Source organism: Physeter macrocephalus, chromosome 11 (genome assembly GCF_002837175.3).
Source record: "Physeter macrocephalus isolate SW-GA chromosome 11, ASM283717v5, whole genome shotgun sequence".
NCBI classification, from domain to species: Eukaryota; Metazoa; Chordata; class Mammalia; order Artiodactyla; family Physeteridae; genus Physeter; species Physeter macrocephalus.
The window spans coordinates 14860106-14873216 of record NC_041224.1 but is presented as its reverse complement, the minus strand read 5'-3'; the positions used below and the strand labels follow the sequence as shown (position 1 = coordinate 14873216).

Genomic DNA, 13111 nt, shown 5'->3' with positions numbered 1-13111 from the left:
ATACTGTTTCATCATCAGTTGGGACTTCATTACATAACTGAGTTATCCTGGACCCTCAGTATCAATGGAATATAAGCATTCTTTCACTAAACTAAACAGAAACTCCTGAAGTTAAGAACCTAAAAACAGAGTTTCTCTTGCTGTTTATAATTGTAGAATTTGCACTTCCTTCCTTAGTAAAGACCACTGGGTTCTAAAATTAGCCATAATCTGCAACTGAGACCACTCACAACTAAGTCCCACTCTCCTGCATCAACTTTACTCTAGCAATTCTCGCCAATTCACCATCTGGGTCAGGTCACATTAGCATGAATCCTGGAATCCAAAATCGCTAGATCTCATTTTCATTTTCTGAAGCATATATTTTGTAAACAATTTGCAGAAAATCACTACCTTGTAACTGTGAAGGAACTACAGAAAGCCAAGACCCATCTTTCTTTTATACTCCCCTCCGCTCCCTGCACTTCTGAAGCCAATTGAAGCCAATCCCTAGCAGATTTGGTTTCATGAATGTCATATATAAAGTTACCCATAAATTTATGATACCCCAAACAATATCTAATCCTGGAAGAACAAGAAGGTCCTACCCTAATACAAGTACACTGATGCAGCAGCCTTCCTCAAGACGTGCTTCCTCACGCAGGACTATCACAAGATAGTCCACTTCTGTGCACAGGGTTTCTGCCAGCATGAACCTCCTGTTTAATCTCTAGATGGAGGTAGTAATCCATAGCCCTTTAATTTGATCTCATTAAGGAATTTAGGTAATGTATAGTTAGCCTCTCATCATATCATCCACACAAAAAGAGAGAATATATTCACATTGATCTCCTGTTTTCTGCTTGTTTCTTCTCACTCTAGTTGCAAACTTCATCTGCTTCTTCCTTTGCTCTCTAATTTCTGTTTGACCAACATCACTAGTTCTGCTTCATGCAGACTTATCTCCACCCCCACCCTCCACCCCACGTGCTTCACCCCAGGATCTCAGAGCTATCCCCACCATTATTGACCCCAGAGAGGCTGGGCTGTCTGTGACTCTCAAGATAAGTCAGCAGCCTGGAATGCAGCAATCTCCAAGTAGGTGGATGCATTATTTATGGCTGTAAGATATTAATCAAGTAACAAAACACAGCAAAGTCTCACTAGTGCCAATGCCGTGGAGAAGATGGTTCCGGGAGTGGAACCAGACTGTGTAGCAGTGTAGAAGCAGGTGGCAGAATAGAAAGGAGAGAAGGAGGCAATGATTTCTGACAGCTTTACTTTGTGTCAGATGCTGCCCATGCGAAAGTCTCCCTTTCATACATTTGGAAATGAAGTCTCAGAAAGATTAAATATGTGTCACACAGAAGTAAGTGGGAATAGGCTTCAAACATTGGTCCCTCTAACTCCTCCACATGCCCTTTTCTTTCCCTTTATCACCTGTTTGTACACTGAAGCACATATTTGTGTATTTTTGGAAAAATGTGTTCAGAATAAGTTTAGGGATAAATACAAAAGCAATGATAAAGAAAGAATCTAGGCCTCCCCTTGGACTTTGCATCCTCAGGCATCGAGCTGAGATCAGGAGGTGATTTTCCTCGTTTCTCAATAGCCTTGGAATGGTAATGACATCATGGACGTCTTCCATCCCTATGCTCTGGTTTGAATTTGCTTCCATTTGAGGCCAATATTAGGTCAACTTTCCAATCTTCAGACTTTCCATTTTTAGCAATAAAGACCAAGTTTTACAGTGTCTGTTTTGTTCAAGCTCTTCACTGAGATGATCCAATACCTAGTACCTCTGGACAACTAGAATTGCTTAATCCTAATGATTAAATAAAACAAAAATATCTCATCTTTTTAGGCACAGCCTGTTAATTTATTAGTTTGGGCTCCTTAAAGTTGTTTAAACAATTTATTTGGCCTTAGCACACATCTAAGTTGGAGAACAAGTAAAATCATCTCCAGGCTGAAAGTCCAAAAATATGAAGCTGGTGGGTTTTGGGCTATTTTCCAAAGCAACACAGTAGTGTGGACACTATTCTATTAGTAGTGTGGATAAATGTAACTAATAATAAGTTTTAAGTCTGTGTGACCTCCATGCAAACTACATTTTGGCAACCAAACAACTTCTAAAGTCACCAAGTTGTAATAGTGTGATGCAAGCTGTGCACATCCATTTCCATTAGATGATTTCTAATGTTTCATTAGAATTCTTGCTTATTAATGAGGTTTAGAGTAGAAGGGAAGCTGAATTGTAGAAATAGGAGCACAAGCATACAAAATTCAGAGAAATGCCTCCACTATTTCTTTCTAATTTTAGTTTAATTTTCTTATTTCACAGATAAGAAAATTAAAGTCCAGATTATCTGTCTAACATTCCATAAATACCCAGAGCTCAGAGAAAATAGTGAGTCTCACTTTTTTTAAAAAATAATACTGAGCTCATATTGTCATAGAGTAAGCATTTAGGAAATGTTCCTCAAAGTGAGTTGAATTCATGATGAAATCCATGTCATTGAATTTTCTTATAAACACCTAGGCAAATTCACACAGTGAATATTCCCTTTTCATAATCAGTCCTTCGATTATATTAACATTGATTTCTCACCATTATAATTCTATTAAAAACTCTTTGTAAATGAATATTTTAACAGTAAAAAATAAAATATTATATAACACAGCATTTAACTTCAGGAAAATTATTGTGCAGAACACTGAATAAAAAGCAAAAAAAAAAAGCAAGCAGTTACTACCCTCTCAGTCCAAGATGTAATATCATGTGATAGCCTTTAAATTACATTGTTATAAAAGTGTTGCTTTACAGATTCCGTAGGAATTAATAATGGTCCTGAAAATAAACTAGATGGTCTCGTTTCCTTGGCCTCCATTGTGCGTCTTAAATGGCATTTCTGTACACACAGTCATCTTTTTTTAGTGAATAAACTTGTCTAACATCCAGGAATTACTCTGGGGAAAGATACTCTATCCATGAGGTCGAATTTCTTTTTTTTCCCAGAAGAAGGTAAATTGGATTATCCAAACCACCGTTATTCCCATTACAGCCTTGCCTTTTTTCTTCGGTGTGCTCTTTGTGTCTGCACAGTTCTAACGAGCTCCACTATGGAGGATGACCCCAGACGCTGTCAAGACAATGCTTCCTTGAGAAGTCAAACAAACTGGCAGAAACGCCTAACGAAAAAGATGATGAACTCAGATACCATGACACACAGAGAATCTGAGGGAAATCATTTCAGTACTATATATGGTTCAGGACAAGCAATTAAAGAAGACGTGAGTCTATTCATACAAATACTAGCCGCTTGCATTTTCACATAGTCTAGGAGTTGTCTTGGGCTAGTAAAACTGAGCTTATCTTCTGCATGGAGACATCTACCTTCTTAAAATCCATTCTGAACACAAGCTTGGGCGCTACTGGGCTGCAATTTCCTCCTCAAGAGTAGACACTTTCTAAGCTTATTAAAACATACAGAGCTCAGCACAGTGTTTTTGCGCTTATTTCCTATTGAGTTGAAATTGTAAGTATATTTTAAAGGCAAAAATATTTTTTGCTATTTCACAGAATGACCTATTTCTAAGAATATTAATTATGTGTTTTCATAGAGGTAGTTTACTGTTAAACCTTACCTCAGTTTCGTCATCCATAAAATAGGAAAATAGTAAAACCTTACTTGCAAGAGTGGGAGGGTTAAAGGGGCTAAGACCCTTAACAGTGCCTGGTAAAATGTGAGCTCTGGAATGAATTTTAGTTGTTATTCTTGTTCCTCCTTTTTTGCCTTTTATTGCTATTACTGATTACTAAAGTCTTAAGGAAGTCCATTGTACATACCATTGTTCCACATTCGAATGTTATAAAAACAGCTTGAAAATACACAGACAAAACACTCACATACGTACATTTATTCAATCGACTGTTTAGTAACTGGTGAATCATTAGAGTTATACTGTATTTTCCTAGAATGCTTCTTCTGGGCCAAGTTTACCAGAACTCACGTAGGAAGGACCCCACAAGTAGCACAGGTGGGAGTACAGCCATTCAACAGCTGCAACAGGGCAGCCGTAGCACAGCTGCTGCGTCTCCGGTGCCTCCTCACTCAGAACCGTGCCAGGGCTGCTAAAAACACTGGGCTCCTGAAGAAAACGGAAACTCGCAAAGCCTGTTCCTCTGAAAAAGACTCAGACACTCACGCAACATCCTCTCACTCTCCTTCTCTCTCTTATGCGCGCACGCGCACACACACACACACATTCGCCCCCACAAAATCTCATTTGCCTGCCTTCAGAGAGATAAAAGCGAGAACCGAGGCACATCTGCAGACAAGGAGGACTAAGTGTACTTCACCTTTTCTTCCCAGCCCTTTCTCTTCTATCATCCTTTCCACCCACCTTACTCATTCTTTTATCTTTGGAAGATAATAATCGTAATAATTCTGATTTAAAAGTTTTTAGCGTGTTAGTATTCATCTTGGTGTGTTGCCCTCTACAGGAAAAGGGACGGAGGGTAGAGTAGGACGTGGTGATAGCAACATTTAAACCAACAGTGAAGGACAGGTTCTTCGATTTGGATAAATACGTTGGGGCAAGAGGAGTGTTTACAGGATCCTTTATTTCAAACACTGTAAAACTGTCTGCTTCTCTTACACGTGTGAATGCCTTGAAACCCACTGAAAAGACTCTGAGGCCAGCCCAGATGCCTAAGGTATGCTACTAGGCATGCCCAGAGGATGCAAAACACTTCTGGCCCTGACAGGATGAAATATTAATCCAGGGACTTTGATTCTGGCAAGACATCTAATGAGACGTGAGAGTGTGCACTGCTTACCCAGGTATCCATGGCAGGTACATTTAACCCCCTTTATCCTGTGGAGTTTACTCTTGCCAATTACAGCTTCATGACACTGCACTTGAGCTTGGGGATCTGAGGTAGTAAGGCAGAAATGCAAGTCCATGCTCCTTACCAGGACATTTCTAATCTCAATATAGGCAATATTATTGCTCTTGATCTGTGAAACTTCCTTTGTTTTTTCTCTCACTGGGAACCTGACAAACAGCTACTACCATTTACCATTTGACAATCTACCACAACCTCAATAAGGTATGTGGTCCATCTATAGTGCTTTCCAAGGATCATGAATTTTGTTTTCAGTTACTCTTTGTTTGCCCTATGCAATTCAACAATCAGATACTTGCCAAAAGAAAACCTAGATAACTGAGCCATCTACATAAAAGTGCTAGAAGACAGCCAATCCAAAGAAATTACATACATATGGAATTGTCTTTTTGGAGGGTTACTTTTAAAAATTTAACTACTTTTTCATTGAGGTATAGTTAATTTACAATGCTATGTTAGTTTAAAGTGTACAGCAAAGTGATTCAGTTATACATGTACATATATATCTATTCTTTTTCAGATTCTTTTCCATTATAGGTTATTACAAGATATTGAATATAGTTCCCTGTGCTATATAATAGGTCCTTGATGTTTATCTATTTCATATTTAGTAGTGTTTATGTGATAATCCCAAACTCCTACTTTATCTCCCCCACCCCCTGCTATCCCCTTTGGTAACCATAAGTTTGTCTTCTATGTCTGTGGGTCTATTTCTATTTTGTAAGTATTTTCATTTGTATCCGTTTTTTAGATTCCACATATAAGTGGATATGATATTTGTCTTTCTCTGTCTGACTCACTTCACTTAATATGATAATCTCTAAGTCCATCCATATTGCTGCAAATGGCATTATTTCATTCTTTTTATGGTTGAGTAATATTCCACTGTATATATGTACCACATCTTCTTTATTCATTCATCTGTCAATGGACATTTAGGTTGCTTCCATGACTTGGCTATCGTAAATAGTGTTGCTATGAACACTGGGGTACATGTATCTTTTCGAATTACAGTTTTCTTGGATATATGCCCAGGAGTGGGATTGCAGGATCATATGGTAACTCTATTTTTATTTTTTTAAGGAATCTCCATGCTTTCTCCATAGTGGCTGCACTAATTTACATTCCCACCAACAGTGTAGGAGGGTTCCTTTTTCTCAACACCCTCTCCAGCATTTATTTTTTGTAGACTTTTAAATGATGGCCATTCTGTTCTGTGAGGTGATACCTCATTGTAGTTTTGATTTGTGTTTCTCTAATAATTAGTGATACTGAACATCTTTTCATGTGCTTGTTGGCCATATGTATGTCTTCTTTGGAGAAATGTCTATTTAGGTCTTCTGCCCATTTTTTGATTTTTTTTTTTTATATTAAGCTGTATGAGCTGTTTGTATACTTTGGAAATTAATCCCATGTCGGTAGCATTTTTTGCAAACATTTTCTCCCATTCTGTAGGTTGTCTTTTCATTTTGTTTATGGTTTCTTTTGCTGTGCAAAAGCTTTTAAGTCCCATTTGTTTATTTTTGTTTTTACTTACATTACTCTAGGAGATGAATAAAAAAAAATATTGTTGTGATTTATGGGCTCAACATTTTAAAGGTTCTATGAGGTGCATGAATCTGTGTTCCCATTTCTCTCTCCAGGTTTGGGAAGTTTTGAGCGATTTTTGTTTTAGATATACTTTCTTTCCCTTTCTCTTTCTCTTTTCCTTCTGGGATTCCCATAGTGTTTATATTCCCCCCCCTCCTTTTTTTGGTGGTGTCCCATAAGTCCTGTAGGCTTTCTTCATACTTTTTCATTCATTTTTCTTTTTGCTCTTCTGACTGGATATTTTCAACTGATCTACCTTAAGTTCACTGGTTCTTTATTCTTTATTCTATTTAGTCAAGTCTGTTATTGAATATCTCTGTTGAATTCTTTAGTACTATATTTGTAGTCTTCATCTTTAGGATTTCCAGTTGGGCTCTTTTGACATTTCTTTTTTTAATCTCAGCTCTTTAAATCGATTATTTCATTGTATTCTTTTTTCCCCCATCATTCTTATATTTTCTTTTTTGTTCTTCTTTAAACTTCTTGGTCTGGAGTGTCATCAGAAAAATGTCAAAATAGGGATTTTCTACTGTCTTCCCCTGCAAAGAACACCAATATTGACAATCACCCTTGAATGAGAATGACATTTTGGAAGTCCAGGATTGTTGTGACAATGTTCCAGCACAGAGTTAGAGCAAAAAACCCCCAGAGACTGGATACATTGAAGAGCGTAAGAGGAATAGTTTCAAATTACCTGTGTCAGCCATCCTCCAAGGCAGCACAGCTCAGTGCCAAGGACTTCTTGGCATGAAATTGCTTCCACAGGGGAAAATTAGGTTGTGTGAGTGAATGCCTGTCTCCCTCATCTGTGTTGGATGCTGACAATGAACTACAATTCTTTCTCAATTCATTTAGAATACTGAGTTGTACTGTAACACTGGAGTATACAGAGGGGCTGAGAAGTCTGCAGTCAGGGCTCTTAAAGAACATGATAAATATGAAGAGCCTACTAGTCTTTTCATGGACCCCATAAGAAAGCCCTCCTATGAGGCCTCGGAATACCTTGTCTGTGGATATACTCAACTCACTCAAGAGCACCATTAGCACTCCATACACCTCACCCACACAGATCTCCACACCTTGGCCAGCTCCCTGTATGGGGCCCAAGGGAGGCAAGTGCAAGTGGTTGCAGGTGGCTAGTAAGCACGTGCAAAAAAAAACCAAAGTCTGTGGGACTGGCAGAAAGCACACAAACTGGAGCATTAATCACTGCCACAGAGAAAGCAAATGAGAGGTTGTCTGCACCTGGGCTGGATTTTCAGGATTGAGAGAAGGCATTCAAAATTAATAATTCTCCCCCAACAGGGAACAAGAAGTGTGGAACAAGTGTATCATAGTAAAGGTCTGAGAAAGCTTCAGAATTCCTTGCAGGACTGATAGAATATATTTCTCTCACCAAAGCTGTCAGTAATGACTGGAGTAGACGGCTCCTTCTTCAAATGTGAAGACAGCTATACAAGCCTTTAAGGAACATGACACCACCCAAGGAACACAAAAATCTTCCAGTAACCAACCCCAAAGAAGTCAAGATCTGTGATAAATAATTCCAAGGAGTTGAATTAAGGAAACTCAGTGAACTACAGGAAACAAAGAAAGATAAGTAAATAAAATCAGGAGAAAAATAAACAAATAAAATGAGAGTTTAGTAGAGTGATAGAAATCACATAAAAGAATCAAACAGAAACTCTGGAGCTAGAGAACATAATAAATGAAATAAAAATTGCAATAAAGAGCATCAACATCAGACTTGATCAAGCAAAAGAAAGAAAATGTTAAGTCAAAGGGAGGTCATTTGAAATTTTCCAGTCAGAGGAAAACAAAGAAAAATGAATGAAAAGAGTGAAAAAAATCACATTAATTATAGGATCACTTAAAGGAAATAATCTACGTGTTATTGGAATCCAGAAAAAGGAAAGAGAGAAAATGGGGCAGAAAGCTTATTTAAAGAAATAATGGCTGAGATTTCTGTGCATTAATTTTGTATCCTGCAACCCTGCCAAATTCATTGATTAGTTCTAGTAGTTTTCTGTTGGCATCTTTAGGATTTTCTATGTATAGTATTATGTCATTGCTGTGGGTTTGTCATATATGGCCTTTATTATGTTGAAGTAGTTTCCCTCTATGCCCATTTTCTGGAGAGTTTTTTTCATAAATGGGTGCTGAATTTTGTCAAAAGCTTTTTCTGCATCTACTGAGGTAATCATATGGTTTTTATTTCTTAATTTATTGATATGGTGTATCACATTGATTGATTTGAATGAGATCCTTGCTGGGTAATCTTGGTTGTACGTTTTTCTCTTTCATCACTTTAGACATATCCTGCCACTACCTTCTGGCCTGCAGACTTTCTGCTGAAAAATCAGCTGATAACCTTATGGAGATTCCTTTGTATGTTATTTTTTGTTTTTCCCTTGCTCCTTTTAATATCTTTTTCTTTGAATTTAATTTTTGTGAGTTTGGGACTCTCTGTGCTTCCTGGACTTGGGTGACTATTTCCTTTCCCATGTTAGGGAAGTATTCCACTACAATCTCTTCAAAATTTTCTCAGACCCTTTCTTTTTCTCTTCTTCTTCTGGGACCCCTGTAATTCGAATGTTGGTGTGTTTAGTGTTGTCTCTGAGATTGTCTTCAATTCTTTTCATTCTTTTTAATTTATTCTGCTTCTCAGCAGATAGTTCCACCATTTTGTCTTCCAGCTCACTTATTTGTTCTTCTGCCTCAGTTATTCTGTTATTGATTCCTTCTAGTCTATTTTTCATTTCAGTTCTGTGTTGTCCATATCTGTTTGTTTGTTTTTTAGTTCTTCCGGATTTTTGTTAAACATTTCTTGTATTTTCTCAATCCATGATGTGGCACTTATATACAATGGAATATTACTCAGCCATAAAAAGAAACAAAACTGAGTTATTTTTAGTGAGGTGGATGGATCTAGAGTCTGTCATACAGAGTGAAGTAAGTCAGAAAGAGAAAAACAAATACTGTATGTTAACACATATATATGGAATCCAAAAAGAAATGGTATTGATGAAGTAATCAGCTGATAACCTTATGGAGATTCCTTTGTATGTTATTTTTTGTTTTTCCCTTGCTCCTTTTAATATCTTTTTCTTTGAATTTAATTTTTGTTAGTTTGATTAATATGTGTCTTGGTGTGTTTCTTCTAGGGTTTATCCTGTATGGGACTCTCTGTGCTTCCTGGACTTGGGTGACTATTTCCTTTCCCATGTTAGGGAAGTATTCCACTATAATCTCTTCAAAATTTTCTCAGACCCTTTCTTTTTCTCTTCTTCTTCTGGGACCCCTGTAATTCGAATGTTGGTGTGTTTAGTGTTGTCTCTGAGATTGTCTTCAATTCTTTTCATTCTTTTTAATTTATTCTGCTTCTCAGCAGATAGTTCCACCATTTTGTCTTCCAGCTCACTTATTTGTTCTTCTGCCTCAGTTATTCTGTTATTGATTCCTTCTAGTCTATTTTTCATTTCAGTTCTGTGTTGTCCATATCTGTTTGTTTGTTTTTTAGTTCTTCCGGATTTTTGTTAAACATTTCTTGTATTTTCTCAATCCATGATGTGGCACTTATATACAATGGAATATTACTCAGCCATAAAAAGAAACAAAACTGAGTTATTTTTAGTGAGGTGGATGGATCTAGAGTCTGTCATACAGAGTGAAGTAAGTCAGAAAGAGAAAAACAAATACTGTATGTTAACACATATATATGGAATCCAAAAAGAAATGGTACTGATGAAGTTAGTGGCAGGGCAGGAATAAAGACATAGACATAGAGAATGGACTTGAGGATGCGGAGGGCAGAGGGGGAAGCTGGGGCGAAGTGAGAGTAGCATCAACGTATATACACTACTGAATGTAAAATAGCTAGTGGGAAGCAGTAGCATATCACAGGGAGATCAGCTCAGTGCTTTGCGATGACCTAGGGATGTGGGATAGGGAAGGTGGGAGGGAAGCTCAAGAGGGAGGGGATATGGGTACATATGTATGCATATGGCTCATTCACTTTGTTGTACAACAGAAACTAACAGAGTATTGTGAAGCAATTATACTCCAATGAAGATCTATTAAAAAAAAGAAATAATGGCTGAGAACTTACTATATTTGGAAAGACTTGAACATCCAAATTCATGAAGCTTATATGTCTCCAATATGACTCATTACAAAATGAACATCTCCCAGATATAAAGCTATAAGCAGATTCCTTAGCAGAAACTTTGTAGGCCAAGAGAATTTGGATATATATATAACATTTGGATGTTATATTCAAAGTGCTGAAAGAAAAAACTGCAATCCAAATACTTTACCCAGCAAAGTTGTCCAACAGATAAAAGACTTTCCCAGACAAAGAAAATGTGAGAAAATTTATCACCACTAGAACTGACTTACAAGAACCACTGGAAGAAATTCCTCAAGAATAAATGAACAGATGCTAATTAGTAACATGAAAACATTCAAAAATATACAACACACTGGTAAAAGTAAGTATATAAGCAAATTTATAATACTATATTACTGTAATATGGTGGTGTATCAATCACCTAACTCTTAAACAATGTAAATATGTATGTACCCAACAACAGGTCACCTAAATATACTAAGCAAATACTAACAGTTCTAAAGAAAGTATTAGACAATAATTCAATCATAGAAGTGGATTTTAAAACCCAAATTCAACAGTGGATAGATCAGACAAAAAAGAAATCAATAAGGAAATCTTTTGACTTGAGTTACACTTTAGACCAAAGGGACCTAAAGACATATACAGAACATTCTAAACAACAGCTGCAAAATAAAAGTCTTTTACAAGGCTACATGGAATATTTTCTAGGAATAGATCATATATTATGTCAAAGAATAAGTCTTAACAAAATTAAGAGTTGTAGTCCAACTAAGTATTTTTTCTAACCATAATGGTATAAAACCTGAACTTAATAACAAGAGGAAAACTGGAAAATTCATGAATACAGGGAAGTTAAACAACATACTCCTGAACAACCGATGGTCAAAGATTAAATTAAAAAAATTTGAAATAAATAAAAATGAATACACAACATACCAAAAATTATGGGATCAGCAAATGCAGTTCTAAGAGGAAAGTTTATAGCAATAAACATACACAGAAGAAAAAAGAAAGATTGCAAATAAATAACCTAACTTTGTATCTCAAGGAAGTAGAAAAAGAAAAGCAACCAAGCCCAAAGTTAGCGGAAGGATGAAAATAACAAAGATCACAGCAGAAATAAAATAAAGATCACAAAAACAATAGAAAAGATCAACAAAAATAAGCTGTATAGATTCTCATATAGAAGGAACAACTAGGAAGGTATTATGTATTATTGTTACAGACGAATGGTTATTACCAGAAGTGTTTTTATCTTTAGTTCTCATTTATTGCAAGAATTATGCTCTTGGCAAAGGATATCCTTTAGTTTCTGTTGAGAATACCCTTAAGGGATCAGATCAAGTTTATATAAAGAAAAACAGAATTGACAAACCTTTAGCTAGACTAATAAAAAAAAAGAGAGAACACTCAAAATTTAAACATCAGAAATGAAAGAGAAAACATTACAACTAATACAAATGCAAAGAATTACATGAGACTACTATGAACAATTGTATGCCAAAAAATTGGATAATCAAAAAAAAAGATAATTTCTGAAAGACATACAACCCACAAACACTTAATCATGAATAAATAGAAAATATGAAGAAACAAATAATTGCAAGGTGTTTGTAGCAGTAATTAAAATCTCCTAACAAAGAAAACCAGAAACTGATGGCTTCACTGATGAATTATATCACACATTTAAAGAATTAATATCAATCCTTCTCAAACTCTTCTTAAAAACTGAAGAGGAAGATCACTTCCAAATTCATTTTATGAGGCCAGCATTATCCTCATTCAAAGCCAGATAAAGGCACTACAAGAAGAAAAAAATTTCAGTTCAAAATCTCTAATGTGTTGTACTTAGATGGAAACATCCTCAACAAGATATTGGCGAGCCGTATTCAACACCACATTAAAAACAGCCTACGCTGTGATCATGGATTTATCATTCGAATGAAGTATATTTCAACATATGCAAATCAATCAAGGTGATACACCACGTTAACAAAATGGAAGGAAAAACTCATATGATCACCTCAGTTCATGCAGAGAAATCATTTGACAAAATTCAACATCCTTTCATGATAACTCTCAACAACTTAGGTATAGAGGAAATGTACCTCAACATAATAAAGGGCATATATGACAAGTCCATAGCTAACATCATAATCAATGGTGAAAAACTTAAAGATTCTCCTCTAAGATCAGGAAAAAGATAATGATGCCCACTCTTGCTACTTCTATTCAACATGGTGGTAGAAGTCCTAGCCAGAGCAATTAGATAAGAAAAATAAATAAAATATATTCAAGTTTATAAGAAACAAGTAAAACTGTCTGTGTGCAGATGACAAAATCTTACATATAAAAAAGGCTGAAATCTCCACCCCCACAAAAAACTGTTATAATCAATAAATAAATTGATAGTATTGCAGGATATAAAATCAATATGAAAAATTGGTTGTTTCTAAACACTAACAATGAACTAATAGAAAGAGAAATTAAGAAAATAA

The 13111-nt window shown here is 36.1% G+C and overlaps 1 protein-coding gene across 1 annotated transcript in view; it reads left to right on the top strand.

Annotated features, from left to right (window-relative positions):
• LOC102987743 (cilium assembly protein DZIP1-like) overlaps positions 1-13111 on the top strand; it is a 125522-nt gene that overhangs the window by 9726 nt on the left and 102685 nt on the right. Inside the window, 1 exon segment of the mRNA XM_055087789.1 lies at positions 3086-3273. Coding sequence (XP_054943764.1) covers positions 3086-3273 — 188 coding nt within the window.